This window comes from Carassius auratus, chromosome 9 (assembly GCF_003368295.1).
Source record: "Carassius auratus strain Wakin chromosome 9, ASM336829v1, whole genome shotgun sequence".
Lineage (NCBI taxonomy): Eukaryota > Metazoa > Chordata > Actinopteri > Cypriniformes > Cyprinidae > Carassius > Carassius auratus.
This window is the reverse complement of record NC_039251.1, coordinates 27,480,745-27,498,727: the sequence shown is the minus strand read 5'-3', so window position 1 is coordinate 27,498,727 and position 17,983 is coordinate 27,480,745. Positions and strand designations below refer to the sequence as shown.

The 17,983-nt window shown below is 38.4% G+C and overlaps 1 protein-coding gene across 7 annotated transcripts in view; it reads right to left on the bottom strand.

The window, feature by feature from the left end:
* LOC113108939 (oxysterol-binding protein-related protein 6-like) overlaps positions 1-17,983 on the bottom strand; it is a 60,457-nt gene that overhangs the window by 6,985 nt on the left and 35,489 nt on the right. For all 7 annotated transcript variants that reach the window (XM_026272367.1, XM_026272369.1, XM_026272372.1 and 4 more), the window contains 11 exons: positions 13,729-13,897; positions 13,215-13,345; positions 12,984-13,091; positions 10,699-10,836; positions 9,171-9,258; positions 7,917-8,170; positions 5,353-5,490; positions 3,614-3,677; positions 3,454-3,532; positions 3,221-3,365; positions 150-294 (listed from right to left, as the gene is read on the bottom strand). In XM_026272367.1, the coding sequence (XP_026128152.1) occupies positions 150-294; positions 3,221-3,365; positions 3,454-3,532; positions 3,614-3,677; positions 5,353-5,490; positions 7,917-8,170; positions 9,171-9,258; positions 10,699-10,836; positions 12,984-13,091; positions 13,215-13,345; positions 13,729-13,897 (1,459 nt within the window). The remainder of the gene's footprint in view (positions 1-149; positions 295-3,220; positions 3,366-3,453; positions 3,533-3,613; positions 3,678-5,352; positions 5,491-7,916; positions 8,171-9,170; positions 9,259-10,698; positions 10,837-12,983; positions 13,092-13,214; positions 13,346-13,728; positions 13,898-17,983) is intronic.

Here is a 17,983-nt window from a genome sequence, read left to right as displayed (position 1 = left end):
TCACCAGACAAAAATCGTAATTTTTTTTTTACAGTAAAATATTAATTAAGGGAGATAAATAAACATTGTATTGCCTTTAATATTACATACTGTGCCAGTCCACTTTCTACAAGTAACTGCCACATTGTGGACCCTGTGAGTGTAAATACCTGGTCTCCAGATGCATTTGGCTGAAGGTGGGACTCCACAGTACAGACCCTCATGCCATTTCCCAAACAGTCTGTGAATGACTTTTCCCTCCTGGTCCATCACTGATCCTTGCACCTCATTCACATTCGAGCTCCAGTAGTTTCCCTGGATCCACACACACGCACACACACACACACACACACACACACACACACACATACACATACAGAGATTAGGGCTAAGCAAAAGTGCCATTTAAAATAAATGTGCTCTTTTAAACTTTATTATTTACGAAAGAATCTGGAAAAAGTATAATGGTTTCCACTAAACATGACAACTGTTTTGAACACTGATAATCATAAAAACCATTTCATAATTCATAAATCATCTTAAATGATTTGTAATTCCATCACAGGAATAAATTACAATTCTAAATATATTCAAATCAAAAACAGTTCTTTTAAACTGTAATAATGTTCCACAATATTACTGATTTCAATTCATTTTTGATCAAATAATTGTGAACATATTGTAAGAATCTTCTTTTCAAAACATTAAAAAAAAACATTACCAAGTCAAGTCATCTTTATTTATACAGCGCTTTTAACAATATAGATTTTAACAAAGTTAAATGTGACGTGTAGAAAGATAGCTATAAGTTTGTCATTTGTAGATTAATTAACCAAATAAAGCCCAAAACTGTCAGTCTGCTTTCACACTGCTCTGTTAATTTGAGCATCCACAGTGAGAAATTACACATTGTACCACACAAACAATATTAAATAAAGACTGTTCATTCTTTTTGGCTCTTAAACTTATCTGAAAACTTGACTAGTGTACTGTATTTTCTGGACTATAAGGCGCACTTTTTTTCATAGTTTGGCTGGTCCTGCGACTTATAGTCAGGTGCGACTTATTTATCAAATTTAATTTGACATGAACCGAGAGAAATGAACCGAGATAAATGAACCAATAGAAAACATTACCGGCGCTCTATGCTGCTCAGTGCTCCTGTAGTCTACACTGAAAACATAGAGCGCCCTCTCGCGGCTGTAGACGGTAATGTTTTCTATTGGTTCTAAATAAATGCGACTTATACTTCAGTGCGACTTATATATGTTTTTTCTCCTCATCATGACATATTTTTGGACTGATGCGACTTATACTCAGATGTGACTTATAGTCCGAAAAATACGGTATGTTAGTTTGCACAAACTAATCAGTCGATCCAATGGTCCCCCTATCTAAGCTATGACAAGGCGTCTGAAGCAATGAAACGGGGCGAAGATGAAAAAGTATCCCAAGTAGGGGTGTCCATGGTTAACCGGTTAACCGATTAACCGTTAAAACTTGTGTAACCGAGTGAAACATTTTGCTCGGTTAAGTGACGTCAATGGCGTGCATTGAATTTAGTTGTAATACATTTTTGCACCACCAGAGACCGCCAGAGCGCTCCCAGACATTTGTAATGTCCACAAGAAGAAGTCATTTTTCTAATATGAAGCGGTTAAATAAAGTACAGCGTTGGAGCACTTTAAAACGGGGCAAAATGCAAGTATTGCAATACAGTGCTTAGATATACTTCAAGTACAACCTCGTTGTTGTAATCTCAACAGCCAACACCCGGACATCATTAGGCCGGCCAGGACACACTGGATGCGTGGCGAAAGCATCTCAGCTGCGTGGCGTGTCTGTTTTTAATTCGGTTCCCATGTTAACAGGTTAGAGCTTGCCGACTGCCTGCGTGAGACGCGCGGCTCAGGCGCGGCTCGACGCGTGCATGCTAGAAATAGAACCGACGCCTTGTTGGAAGCGTTTCCAGGCAAAGTATAATAGGAAAATATGTTTATATGTCATTTTGTACACAAATACATATTAATTCATGACATTTTGATATTTGAAAGTCTATAGGTTGACATAAATTCAGATATAAATGTAATTCAAATAAATAAATAAATAATTATCGATTTTCAAATATTGTACCTGTCAAACATAGTCATAGTCATAGCCTTAGCGAGGCGGCCGCGGAGTCTGCTTGTTACCTTTTGCCTTATTTATTTTAGGCTTATTCTCAAATTCAGATTGTGTTAATGGTCGGCATTATTAGGCAGTTTTAATAGGACAATTTGACCGGAGAGATTAAAATTTTGTCGGACATTTCTTTTTTTTTTCGGCCAATGTCCGCAAATTACTATGGTTATGGTTACTATGGCACACTATGGTTAACCGAGTATTAACCGCTAAGGGCCTCGGCTAATGGTTAATGAAAAACTTGAGAACGTGCAGCCCTAATCCCAAGCTAGTGGATCATTCACATTTTTGTCGTGGGCAAAAACTATTAAATTAAAAAAGCTACTAAACAGCATTCAGATGATTAATGAACTGAATTTAATTGACCCGAATAATATTGCTACATAAAACAAAAGAAAAATTGCCCAGGCTACAATATAAAAAAAATAAAAAACTTTGACTCGATATTCATGAAACAATATAAATAATGCTATCATGGCGGCCCTGTACTTGTCTTTTAATAAAAATAAACTTTATTATGTCAATATTAATGTTAATGTGTATCTATTTTTTTGGTGTTTTTTATAATTCTAATTACAATTAATTTATTATAGCTACATTTCATACAATTTAAGATTAGTGGCCCCCTAGTGGTTGAAAACCATAGACTTATCCATTTGTGATATATATTACCGTATTTTCCGGACTATAAGTTGCACTTTTTTCATAGTTTGGCTGGTCCTGCGACTTATAGTCAGGTGCGACTTATTAATCAAAATTAATTTGACATGCACCGAGAGAAATGAACCAATAGAAAACGTTACCGTCTCCAGCCGCCAGAGGGCGCTCTATGCTGCTCCTGTAGTCTACACTTGATATCAAAGAGTGCCCTCTCGCGGCTGTAGACGGTAATGTTTTCTCTTGGTTCTTGGTTCTAAATAAATGCGACTTATAGTCTTATGCGACTTAAATATGTTTTTTTCCTAATCATAACGTATTTTTGGACTGATGCGACTTATACTCAGGTGCGACTTATAGTCTGAAAAATACGGTATACATGCAGCTGTGGATGAGCATGTACCTTCACAAAGGTGAGTTTGCAGATGCAGCTGGTGTTGCGGGTGTTTCTGATCGTGACCTCGCCGTAATGTTCGATCCATCGCCTCCCGCTCAGAATATTGTGGATGCACGTTGTCACCTTGTTCCACTCATAGTGATCGCCGTAACTGCCGACACATGCAAAGACAATGACACTGAGAGTCAGGCAGACGAAGGGACAGACGCAGGGTGAATAAACAGTGCAGAGAAACAGACCTGGGCAGCGTCACATTCACTGTTCCAATGGGAAGAATCTCCATAGACTTCCCCCAAAACTTATTCTTCCATCTGACGTCTGACACACACACACACAAACACTTGAGTGTGGTAATAAGAAGTCTTTGAGAGTTAAATACAGGAGTGGTATCAGTCTTACCCTGCCAGAAGGTGAAGTTCTGGGACTCACAGTGACAAGCGGAGATGGGCGGATGATGGCTCACCTGTGCACAGACAGAAAGATTACTAATAAAGCACAGCAAGAAACATTTCTATAGAAAAATGACATAGATGATGTATAACATCACACAAACTAATATTAACTAGATTTCTTGCTATTGTCATGGCCTAATGGTTAGAGAGTCAGACTCCCAATTGAAATGGTAAATGGTAAATGGACTGCATTTATATAGCGCTTTCAACAGACCACATGGCCATCCAAAGCGCTTTACAATTTGCCTCACATTCACCCATCCACTCACTCATTCACACACCGACGGTGGTGTCTGCCATACAAGGCGCCATCCAGCTCGTCGGGAGCAGCTGGGGTTAGGTGTCTTGCTCAAGGACACCTCGACACTTGGTCAGGTGGAGCCGGGGATCGAACCACCAACCTTCCGGTTTGTAGACAACCTACATGAACCACTGAGCCACTGCCGCCCCAAGGAAAGGTTGTGAGTTCGAGTCCCGGGCCGGCAGGAATTGTGGGTGGGGGGAGTGCATGTACAGTTCTCTCTCCACCTTCAATACCACGACTTAGGTGCCCTTGAGCAAGGCATCGAACCCCCAACTGCTCCCCGGGCGCCGCAGCATAAATGGCTCCGGGTGTGTGTTCACATTGTGTGTGTGTTCACTGCTCTGTGTGTGTGCACTTCGGATGGAGAGCACAAATTCTGAGTATGGGTCACCATACTTGGCTGAATGTCACGTCACGTCACGTCACTTTCACTTTGGGGGAATTCAAGTTGGTACTATTTCTTTTATTCAGTGAATATTTCAGGAAACCGCCTTTAGATGGTTCAGTCCAATTTGGTGAACTGGTTCAAGCGACTGTTTTAGGGCTAAGGCTAGGGATTACAGGTAATAATGTTGTAAATGAAATTATTTTCTTGCACAGGCCGATCATTTGCAACATAAGATCTCAATACATCATCACAAGCCATGAATATTGATTTTGTGTTGCCACTCGGATTAATGGTAGCTGGTGACTTGCATTTTATGAATCCTCAAGGAGCGTTTTCAGATAAAAATCTTCTTCATTGATCTACTCAAGAAAAAAAGTCATCTTAGATGACCTGAGGGCGAGTGAACTAACAGTCAGTTTTCATTTTTGGGTGAACGATCCCTCCTTGAGCCATTAAAAACTGCCTCTAAAAGTTTCCCCTGGAATGGTTGCTTTACTTTCTAAAGGCCAATATAAAATTAAAATGTAATGTTCAGCTGATTCAGTTTAAAAACAACAAACGTTTGAAAGACAAAATGAAGGCTGCAGAGAAATCGGTTTCGTTCTCACAGATCAACAGACTCCAGGAGAGAGACACGTGCCGGTCAGTTTATTCCAGAGTGTGTGGATGAGAGACAAAGCAAGATGAATTACACTACAGTGAACCTGTGCAAGTGTTTCTCTCTCATCACGGCCCTCCATGAACACACTGCATTATGTCAGACACACACAGCCTGTGGGAAAGTTCACTGCTGACAAAGACCCTTTTCAAGTCACGCAGGAAGAGCCTCAGCCAGAGGACTATTGATGGCCTTGCCTCCAGCAAACACACACACACACACACACACACAGTATAAGTGGTGCAGTGCTACAGTGAAGGACAGGAACTCACCTGGAACAGGTACTGCAGCAATAAAGTGTGTGTGCTTGTGTGTGAGAGATACGATAATTCGTACCTGTTCAGAAAAAAAGCAGAATCCTTTGTCTTCACGAATACATTCATAAGTTTCCCCCAGAAGGGGGTTAAAGGGTTTACTGCCCGCTCTATAATAGGTGGAGGAATATCCCGAAACTGCAAACGCTGCGACGATTGCCTGCACACACAAACAAAAGCAACCTGTCAGTGAACTCATTACTGTTGAACACATGCAGTCCAGACAGACGGTGTGCTCTTTATACAGACAGAACAGAGCTCACTGAAACACGATGATGGGATAAATGTGCCTTAAGAGAGCATGACATCCACACAAACACACAGTCTGCCAGGTGTCAGGTCAGATCCAAATCTGTTCTGTGTGTGCACTGTGACACTGTTTTCATAATAATAAAAACAGGTATATGATGATCATGATTATTAAAACATCTTATTTAAATGGTACAGTACAGTATTCGTCATTGTAGAAGTTGCTGTATATTAAAAAATAATTATTATAGATTTTTCTGGAAAATAAACCACATCCATTTATAATAATAATAAAAAAAATAATAATAATAATACTTAATTTTTTTGTGTGCTTTATGACATTTTCATGACATCTTAGAATTATTATTAATAATAATAATAATTTTTAGAGAATAAAATGTACTTTTTTATCTGGAAATCTATAAATCATATTACCCCGAAGAAATCTCATTACTGTAATCATTTAAGATAATGATAATAATAATTATAATAATAAATCTTTATTTAATCTGCAAGGTGCATCATGATGGTATTTGCTGTTTATGCTGATGAAACATTAACTATTGAAGAAAAATGGTTTTACAGCAAGGAGAATCCAATTAAAAGTAGATACACAAATGTAAAATTCTTTGCAGTAACGGAAATGGGGGTTCTGTATTGTACTGTATCACAGCAGTCAGCCGCCTACACTGCAGCATCATTACTACAGTATCAGTTCGCTGTGTGTGGACACAAACTAGGCTACAGGAAGAGGACTTAATGAGGACAGAGGTACATGCCCACCTGCCTGTCCTCAAGGGACATGTGTCCCTGCTTCAGGCCCTGTTCACCCTTCCATCTAACAGCTCCTGTTACATCACTATGTACGAAGTGTGTGAACATTCGTGTGTGGGCACGTTTCTGTGTGAGCTCAAGTCTGTCCTCGCACACTCTGGACTACCATTCCCTGCTGGGAAATCAAGATAAAGCTATATGTAGCTGGTTTTGCTTTGCTACTCAGTTTCAAGCCAATAGTCTGGTCTTGATGGCTGATATTAAGCTGGACTACTGACTGATGAACTCGATTTTGATTTGGTGAAACATTATAAATTAAAATTAAATTAAACTAAATTTATGCATTCAGGCTATCAATTTTTACCTATCATTATATATTAATTATAAATTAATACATATTATATATTAATTACCTATTATTATAGCAACTGTACCTACACTCTTCAAAATAAAGGTCTCATAAGGGTATTTTTACAGTGGTGCCATAGAAGAACCAAAGAAACCTTTCAAACCTTTCAGTGATCATTTCTTGAAAGAACCTTAGTGTGTTTTACTGTGGAGTGGAACGTTTCTGTAGATTCTTTCTAACAGAAGCTTGTTAGGTGTATGTCTTTTGAAAATTGTGTCCCTGGACGACAAAACCAGTCATAAGGATCAATTTCTTGAAATTGAGGTTTATACTGTACATCATCTGAAAGCTGAATAAATAAGCTTTCTTTTGATGCATCTGTTAGGATCTTACAATATTTGGCCGAGATACAACTATTTGAAAATCTGGAAACTGAGGGTGCCAAATACTGAGAAAAATCATCCTTAAAGTTGTCTAAATGAAATTCTAAGCAATGCATATTACTAATTAAAAATTGCATTTTGATATATTTATGGTAGCAAAATTTACTAAATATCTTCAAGGAACATGTTATTTACTTAATATCCTAATGATTTTGGGCATTAAAGAAAAATCTATCATTTTTACCCATACAATGTTTTTTTTTTTTTTTGGCTATTGCTAAAAACATACTCCTGCGACTTAAGACTGGTTTTGTGTTCCAGGGACAAAATTCATGAACTCTCTTAAAGGGACAGTTCACCGCATAATGGACACCCACCCACTTTCGTTCCACTCCAAAACTCAAAATTTTAATGAACCCTAAGCGATTCCAGTCTTTACATTTGAAAGACCATGTAACTAAAACTTTGATGCTGCGCAAGGGTAAAAAGTTCATTACGACTACAAAGTAATCCATGGAGAAGAGATTTTTGTGCATCAAGCAGGCACATTTCACCTTCCACTGACCATAATTGATAAATGTTTACATGTGACTTAAACTTAAATCTGTTCATCATATAAAGTGACTGTGTCTTTTCAGAAAGACACGGAGTAAACCGCTTGATTCTTGATGATTTTTTTGGAATAGTTATTTTAGTGGAGAAATAGATATTTTGCAGGTTTATTTGTGTTTTAAACAAAAGTGTAATGGGTTTGGAACGACATGGAAATGAGCTACTGATGAGAGAATGAGTATTTCAGGGTGAGCTGTCCCTTTAAGAGCTGGAGCGTACCATGCGTTCGTAGGGGTCGTCGGTTTGAGCTGCTTTATCCAGTAGCTCTGTGTACTCCAGCTCCTCACACATGTGCTGCAGTGTGTTCAGCGGCTCGTTCAGCTCCACTGGCATGGACACTTTCGACAGGTCTTTCCCGATGTTGTTCTTCAGGATGTTCCACAGGTTAATGTTGGAAGTGTCAGGGGCGGGAGCAGGGAGACACGTACGTCTACCGTTACGAAACGCACCACTGGCCAGATCACCGTTGGGCACTGAGGGAGAAACACAAAGATACGCGCCGGATTACAGGGTTGCACCATTTACTGAGCATCAACATCAGGGTTTATCTAGTTAACTGAAACTACAACTAAAACCATAAACACATTGTCATCCCTTGAAATAAAATATTAAATCATGTAAATTTGTTTATTCATGCAGACTGCCAAGGCAACATTTCTCATTTTCATTTACTTCATGCACTAAAAATAACTAAAAAAAATAAAAATAAATAAAAACTACATGTATATTGAAATGAAAACACACACAAAAAAAATAAAAAAAATAAAAACTAAACTAAAAATGGAAAACCTAAAATAAAAAAAATCTAAATTTATACAAGCTAAATTAGTACCTCATTAATTCTACAGTGACACTGTCTGCAATAGAATGATAGTGATACTTTAATTAATTCAAAACTAAGTCATGTCTTCCCAACATAGAAGGAAAAAAAAACTAAAATTTTGTAATAAGAAATTACACTATTTTCGTAACACCCATAATTCTACAGTATAGTACATAAATAAAATAAAATGTAACTATTGTAATGTGAATATATATATAAATGTGATTAAGTTTCCTGAAAATAACATCAAAATGCAAACTAAAACAAAACTAAACACTCAGTTCAAAAAGGTCCTAAAACAAGCTTTACATTTTTTTTATATTTAAATAATTTTGTCTTTTATTTTGGTTTTGGGATGAAATATGACCCCAACATGCTCTTGGCAGATATTTTGATATTCATATTACAACAGTCATAAATTGACTTGCTTTACATTACACACTGTAGATAATATATTATATGTGTGTTTGTGAGAGGATTTGTCTTTCAGTTCATGCGTGTGAATTTGTGTGTGTGTGTGTGTGTTTGGATCTATTGGAGGGAGAGAGCGTGTGTGTGTGTGTGTGTAACACAAAGGTCATGTGTCTCATCAGGACGGCATCCTGCTCTAATGAACGGAACAAAACGAAGAGGAGGGAGAGCGATCTTACTCTGTCTGGAAACGTTATCTGTGACGCTGGCGTTGTCCTCTGAAATGTTATCACTCACATCACTGATGTAAGACTCGTCATCAGAAGCCTGAGGGAGAGAGAGATGATGTTACTCACTGTCTTTCATTTGGCGCAGTGCTGACTAACCGTAAAATGTGTGTGTGTGTGTATGTGTAATGACCTACTGCAGTGCAGTGTGCAAGTATACAAATAAACAAACAGAGCGTGCTTACACAGATGACGCTGACTGCTGGTAATTTCGATGATTCACTTGAGCTTGAATGTGTACAAGTCTGAACTTTTTTGTCTTGGTTGGTGATGGTTTCCACAAAAAATATTAAGTAGCACAACTGTTTCCAACATTGATAATAAATGTTTCTTTAGCAGCTCATTATATGAGAATGATTTCTGAAGCATCATGTGACACTGAAGACTGGAGCAATGATGCTGAAAATTCAGCTTTAATCACAGAAATAAATGATACTTTAAATGTATAACAATAGAAAACCGTTGAAAACCATGAATCAATCTTTTCCGGTATTTATTTCAGCAGATCATATTAACATGAATCTTATCATTACTCTCATTTTTTCATTTAAACAGTAAACCTCTGTTGTGCAGCACTTTGTTTGCCAAAATATAAAAGGGTTCAATTTTCATTTGATTAGGATAAATGAAATTAATGTATTATGTCTTCATCTGATTTCCAGAAAAAATAAGAAGAACGTTTTATAGGACCATATTATTGTTTAAAAAGGAACTGTGGTTGTGGTTCTTAATTTCTTTTAATTAATACACCATTTGTAAACTGATGTTTGCTCTTCACTTTTTAGAAATATCAATACAATTTGTATTAAAACAATATTCACTGAATGTAATGATAAAAAAATTATAATCTAATGGAGAGCTTGAGAATCGAAATCGAATCGAATCAGGACATCTGATCGATACCAAGCCCTATATATATATATGGGTTGCTTGGGTTGTTACCGACATCTGGTAAAAAAAAAAAATCTTGTCAACAGCAACTTTAGAACTATATCAACTGGGAAAAATGGTGAAGTGTTCAATACTTATTTTACTTGCTGTATATATATATATATATATATATATATATATATATATATATATATATATATATATATATGTGTGTGTATATTTATAATACACACACACACACACACACATTTTTTTTTGTGAAAAGTGTGTTCATCCCATAGACGTGATGATTTTTATTTTGTACAAACTGTATATTCTCACCTAACCCTAACAGGAAACTTTGTGCATTTTTATTTATCAAAAAAACTAATTCTGTATGATTTATAAGCGTTTTAAAAAATGGGGACATGGGCTATGTCCTCATAAGTCACCCTCTCCTTGTAATACCTGTGTCATACCCATGTCATTATACAGAGTAGTGTCCTGATATGTCACAAAAACAAGAGCACACACACACACACACACACACACATTACATGTATATATAAATTACGTTTAACATTAACACACACACAAACAGACTTCTCACCTCATTCTCTGATGAACTGGCGGACAGAAGCACCTCTTGAGCGTCGAAGAACTCAGACACGGACTCTGACATGGAGAGTCTGCTCTCATTGGACACCTGCTGAGAGAGAGGGATGCCCACGTGGAGCGGCTCACCTGCCTACAAAACACATAAACATACACCATTAAAGGATTACTTCAGCGTGTCACTTAAAGATTTGTGTTTGTAGATCTACAGTACAAACCCGATTCCATAAAAGTTGTGAATCTGCACAAATTGTGAATAAAAACAGAATGCAATGATGCAGAAGTTTCAAATTTCTATATTTTGATCAGAATACAACATAGATGGCATATCAAATGTTTAAACTGAGAAAATGTATCATTTTAAGGGAAAAATAAGTTGATTTTAAATTTCACGGCATCAACACATCTCAAAAAAAGTTGGGACAAGGCCATGTTTACCACTGTGGGGCATCCCCTCTTATTTTTATAACAGTCTGCAAACGTCTGGGTACTGAGGAGACAAGCTGCTCAAGTTTTGGAATAGGAATGTTTTCCAAATCTTGTCTAATACAGGCTTCTAGTTGCTCAACTGTCTTAGGTCTTCTTTGTTGCATCTTCCTCTTTATGATGCGCCAAATGTCCAGAAAGACCTGGACTGCAGCTGGCCGTTTCAGTACCCGGATCCTTCTTCTACACAGCCATGATGTTGTAACTGATGCAGTATGTGGTCTGGCATTGTCATGTTGGGAAATGCAAGGTCTTCTCTGAAAGAGACGCCGTCTGGATGGGAGCATATGTTGTTCTAGAACTTGGATATACCTTTCAGCATTGATGGTGCCTTTCCAGATGTGTAAGCTGCCCATGCCACACACACTCATGCAACCCCATACCATCAGAGAGGCAGGCTTCTGAACTGAGCGCTGATAACATCTTGGGTTGTCCTTGTCCTCTTTAGTCCAGATGACATGGCGTCCCAGTTTTCCAAAAAGAACTTCACATTTTGATTTGTTTGATCACTGAACAGTTTTCCACTTTGCCACTGTCCATTTTAAATGAGCCTTGGCCCAAAGAAAACACCTGCGCTTCTGGATCATGTTTAGATACGGCTTCTTTTTTGACCTATAGAGTTTCAGCCAGCAACGGCGAATGTCACGGTGGATTGTGTTCACCAACAATGTTTTCTGGAAGTATTCCTGATCCCATGTTATGATTTCCATTACAGTATCATTCCTGTATGTGATGCAGTGCCGTCTAAGGGCATGAAGATCACGGGCATCCAGAACTGTTTTCCGGCCTTGACCCTTAAGCACAGAGATTGTTCCAGATTCTCTGAATCTTTGGATGATATTATGCACTGTAGATGATGATAACTTCAAACTACTTTCTGATATTGCGCCACTATTTTTCGCCGCAGCATTGGGGGAATTGGTGATCCTCTGCCCATCTTGACTTCTGAGAGACACTGCTACTCTGAGAGGATCTTTTTATACCCAATCATGTTTCCAATTGACCTAGTAAGTTGCAAATTGGTCCTCCAGCTGATCTTTATATGTATTTATATGTATATGTATGATCTTTACCTGTCCCAACTTTTTAGGAATATGTAGCTCTCATGAAATCCAAAATGAGCCAATATTTGGCATAACATTTCAAAATGGTCTCACTTTCAACATTTGATATGTTATCTATATTATATTTTGAATAAAATAAAAGTTTATGAGATTTGCAAATTATTCCATTCCTTTTTTACTCACAATTTGTACAGTGTCCCAACTTTTTTGGAATCGGGTTCGTAAAATTTATCAGAGGCAGCCACTTTTACTCAAGGCCATCGCACAAACATATACAACCTGATGTGAGGAGCACAAAAGCTGAATGATTTAAGTCCTGTAGAAAGTGAAAGCCTTGAGACACAATGTCTGCTGCCGATAGTTAAACACATGGTTGATCAGTACGAGCAGCTATCTCGTGGGACTCATTATATCTAATTATTGCTCTGTTTGGTTGTATTGCAGCCAAAGTTTATTAAGCCAGAGTACTGAGTGTCACTTTCTATCGGTTGCATCCTTTAAGGATCGAAACGAGAGCAAATGTAAGAGATTTCAGGCTTAAACAGTGACTGTCTTCATCATCAAGAAAATGGGTGATTGAACCTGTAGCTCCAGGTGGTTTTATGCTCTTCTCAACAATAAGAAGGGACAATCTGATCCACATATCCTGACCTGCCAATTGAAGTGTCATCCACATCCAAAACATTTCACATTAGGAACTCAAATGGTTTGGAGCAGAAGAATATCAGACCTCGTCAGGACTGCTGATGATGTTCACACTGACGACCTGTTCAGACAGAACCGACTCAGAGTGGATCCGGCTCAGACGGGTCTTGAGCTCAGCATTCTGGGACAAGGCCTAGACAACACAACCATTCAGAAAATTGTAAACATTAATGTAAAAGTCTCTGTTGAAAGTCTTACTCAAAACATACAGCAATCAATGAAGACATGAATGAAGAGTGTGGTGGGCGGAGCTGACCTGTGACAGGGAGCGGCGGAGGGTTATAATCTGATTTGATTGGCCGGTCTGCTCCTGTTCCATCAACACCTGTTTAATCTTCTCCTTCTCTATGGCCACAGTGTTGAAGGCAGACTTCAGAAGAGAGTGCACTGCAACAGAAACACACACAGGTTCATACTGAGTACAGGCTGTGTCTCCGAATCAGATCCTCTGACTGTCTGAAGCAGTGTTTGACATATCCAGTGAACCTCCAATAATAATAAAAAAAATATATGCGTCCTTACTCCTGACTACTTGTCTAATTTTAGTCTTAAAAACGTGTACACAACACTGAAACAGTAACAGTGAGCTCACAGTTTACCCCCCAATTGTTTTTCTTCACTTTTTCAAAATTGGTAACTTTAGAGTTTGTGAATATTTTTAAGCAATTCACACACACACACACACACACACAATCTCCAATTAAAAACACAACATTTCTCTTGCCATGGCAATGTAGATCCAGTGACACTGGCATGAACGCTTTGTTCACCTTTTTGCGCAACTAGGCAGAAATCCTCCTGCAGTTTGATGTAGTCACTGGCGCTGTCGATACTGTCAGCCAGACGTGTGACTGGGGTTTGATAATCAGCCAGCTCCGCACATAGGTTAGGATTAGAGGAGTGGAGACGCACTTGAGACATACTTGCACTCAGGGGAACCTGAAACACACACACACACACTACAGTGAGACAGAAGTGATCCCAGACAGAGACTTGGGATAACCAGCGACACGGGCCTCTGAACACAGCCCTCTCAGAGTTGAGTGATTCCATGGACTGAGGAAAAAACCCACATCTGAAGTTTAGATTAGATGAGTATAATTCAGTTAGATATTAGTAAAGCATTAACAGACACACAAAAACACACATCAAGCCAAGCAGTGTAAAGTTTAGCTCACAGGTCAACGGTATTAAGTTAATTCATACTTCACCACAGGATGACATGAACCACCAGCATGCATTAATGTGTTAACATGACTCAAAACAACAATCAGATAATCATACAAAGTCAACACAGGCTTTACAGCACTTAGTTGTAAGTAGAGGTGGCTGTATCAGAACAAAACCCTATCATTCAGAGCTGCTGACATCCAGTTTATTTTAAAACTTTGTTCAAAACCTTTTTACTGCACCAATTGTATTCTTTGAATTTAAGGATGCAGATAAGATCAGAGTCTGCTCTCATTTAGTTGACTCACTCAACATCTCATTATGGTACGGTACATGCAACTGTGTGGCCAGTCATAAAGCCTTACACAAGCCTTACACTAGACCACTTGTCAGTGCACTAGGGGTCTCAATTACAGTCCTCGCATACCACTGCTCTGCATATTTTGCATGTTTCTTTTATTTAACGCACCGGATTCAAATAACCAGCTCATTAGAAGAGAGCGCCGTGAACAAACTGTGTTCCCTGTGACATGGTCCCTACTCACGGAGCAGAGGAAGTACATTGAAGTTTAATTCACTTCAGAACATTTATTTAAGGATTTGCACTACACCACTGCCTGCAGCATCTTCACACACAGACTAAACTTAATAGAGAAGTGTGAAGTATGACATAATACCTTTGTAAATAAAAACTATTTAAATTCATGTCTTGTGCACTTTCAGTGCCGTTAATGGAACATATAGGTCCGTTTGGACTGGAATCATGGTGAAATATCCTGTGAGGTCTACTTTGCAGGGTACTTATGGTCGAATAGAACAAACGTCTGAAGCAATAAGAGAAAGATACCAAACGTGCAGAGCGTTGGTGTGCGAGGACTGGAATAGAGAACCATTGCATTAGGGCATTGGTTCCCAAGCCTGGTCATGGAGTAACCACAAGTCTTCACATTCTGTATGGTTACCAAATCAAACACACCTGAATCAACTCATCAGTCCATTAGTGGAGACTCCAAGACCTGAAATGGGTGTGTCAAGTAACGGAGACATCCAAAATGTGTACCATTGGGGTTACTCAAGGACCAGGTTTGGGAACCAATGCACTAGGGAAGCCCTCCCTCTTATGTATATGACCTAATGCACAGGCTCAGCATTCAATTAAAAAAATTTCCAACCTGTGCCATCCACATATGTCCTTAGTACACTACGTGTTGTTTAACCATCCAGAGAGAGAAAATCTAGAGTTACTATTTATTTGGCTGTCAATTTTGACCAATTTTGGTGAGTAAAATACCCTTTTGTTCTTTTTTTTCTATGGCAAGGTTTCTACAAGGATTACAGTAGAGTACAGTAAGTTGTGTGTTTCTTATAGATAAGGGTGGGCAACTCTGGCCCTCGAGGTCCAATGTCTTACAGAGTTTAGATTCAACCTAAATCAAACACATGAGAACAATCTAGTACAGGTCTTCAGGATGTTACACATAGGAGAGTTTGATCAGGGTTGGAGCTAAACTCTGAAGGACAGAGGACTTCAAGAACCAGAGTTACCCACCCCAGCTGTCACAGACAGATAACAATGTGCTTTCTTGAAAACAGGCTCACCAACATTGAACAGAGAGAAGATTTCATTTCACTGACCAGCCAAACATTCATGGCTTCCATAAAGACTTGTCTCCAAACAGGATCTCACCATCTGTCTAATGTTCTAAGGCACTGCTGTCAATTGCTTGCTCTCATTACCACATTCCCTTTCCAAGGGTGATTCACAGAACAAAACACCTTGCAGGGAAGGTGTGCCCGCATTCATGGTGAGTGAGGTCTTCACTCCTTTAGAGGACTGGGTTCACCTTCTCACCTAGACTGAGGACCAATAATCAGGGTCATTGTTGGGGGGAATATTGTCTGGGATGAAAGGCCACTAATGTCTTCTATTAGTCTAGTTTGTTTTAGGCAGAGCGGCAACTTTATCAAAAAGGAATGAGGCATTTTCCCTGTTTCCTTGATTTGTGCATCAATATTCTGAATCTCTGAAATTTTCTTTGTGCCACTGTGCTCAACAAGACAGTCCAATCATGTAACAGGCAACGTGCTGTCCAGTGGTGAAAGGACGTGCATCACTGCACACATCTGCTGCACACTATGGCTTCATCGGACATGACACAACAAATACCAAAAGTAAACCAATAGCCGCATGCAATTTATGATGTACTGATACAAAGTTCAAATTATTTTCAACGGTTGCATTGTATCGAGGCAGACATGCTGTCAGTATTGTTTGTCAGTACTAGCAGCACAATATCAGACTGAAAAGTTAGTGTCTAGTGTCTGTGAATATTTAACTGCAAAAAGACTATTTAAATACAAATCTTCATGTTCTGCATGTTCATTTGATTACCAGACAATACACAAAACGAAATTTGTGAAAAAAAAAATTGTATTCATTATTATTATTTATTCATTTTAGATGTTTACATTCGGAAAAGCTGTACTTCCTGCATAAATCTGCACCTGTTGGATTGGCAGTAGCTTGCTTGCCCTACACTTTGCTTGTTTATTTTCTTAATTAAAGTTTATATATATATATATATATTTTTTTTTTTTTTTCAACATTGCGAACCATGACGCCATTGTGTCATATCGAACAGAGCCTTGTAATCAATGTATAGTTACAAGGTTGTTCATAATCATACTAAAAAAAGTTGTTGACAAAGTTTGCATTCATGGGGCGACACTTCAAGGATCCAGCATTCATGTTGTAACAGAAGAGGATAAGATTTCTGAATAGCCTGAACCAGTTCTGAACACTGGTGTCCTTTTTCCTTTGTCTGAGTCTAAGAATCATTGCAGTGGAACTGTTAGAACTACTTTTGAGAGAGACTTTAAAAGAGGGGTGACTTCTTCGAAGTTGACTCCCTCCAGATATTTCTGCAGATATGCTCAATGACTAAAGCAATTTACATTTGGAGAAACAAGAGTCTCTGAGAAGGTAGTTCAATGATGGGATGAACCACAGAGTTCACCAATGACAGACACGTTTATGCATGACTGGGGATTTGTTAAAAGGACATGGCATTCCTGTTGAAAAAACGGCATGAATTGGTTAGGTATATTTTGAAGCATTTCTGCTGATTTGATCTGTTTTAAGCTGGTCCTTAGCTAGTAATGAGCTGGTTTAAGCTGGTCTTTAGCTGGTCATGTGCTGGCCCTGAGCAGGATCTAGTTGCTCAGGACCAACATATGACCAGCTAAGGACCATCTTAAACCAGCATTTCTACCAGTCAGCTGTAATCTTCCCACTCTGAATAGAATTAGATTGGGCTGGAGGAGAGTGGTGAAGCTAGCCCCACTATGACCAGGGAATCAATCCATAATTTAGGGTAAAAAGTGTGAATGTTAAAATAGCTTTATTTTCTCTGGTACAATAGGAATTACTTCACCACCATCCCTAATATTTAAATATTTGTATTAAAGGGCCATGAAACCCCAAACTATTTTTTTGTAGATTTCTGCAGAGATGTTTGTGCTGCACATCATAGAAGACAATGTTGGCATCCGTTCATTAAAATTTTTGGAGAGAACTGGTTAATATTTGCGTTATTTTCATCTTCCCGGTTTAAAATCTACATTGTCTTGACGTCACAATTTGTGACATGGCAAAGGACTATAATACTTTAATAATGCATTGGTGTCTCATAATTATTGATGAGACAGTGTGCTCTTATCTTATAAGACACTTCATTTAATTATTCACAATAACACGTTGACTTGCTTTGACAGACTCTTTAGACTGTGAGATTGCGTACATTAGTGATAGATGCACGTTCATGGATCGAAAGTTTTTTTTTTCACTTTGTAATA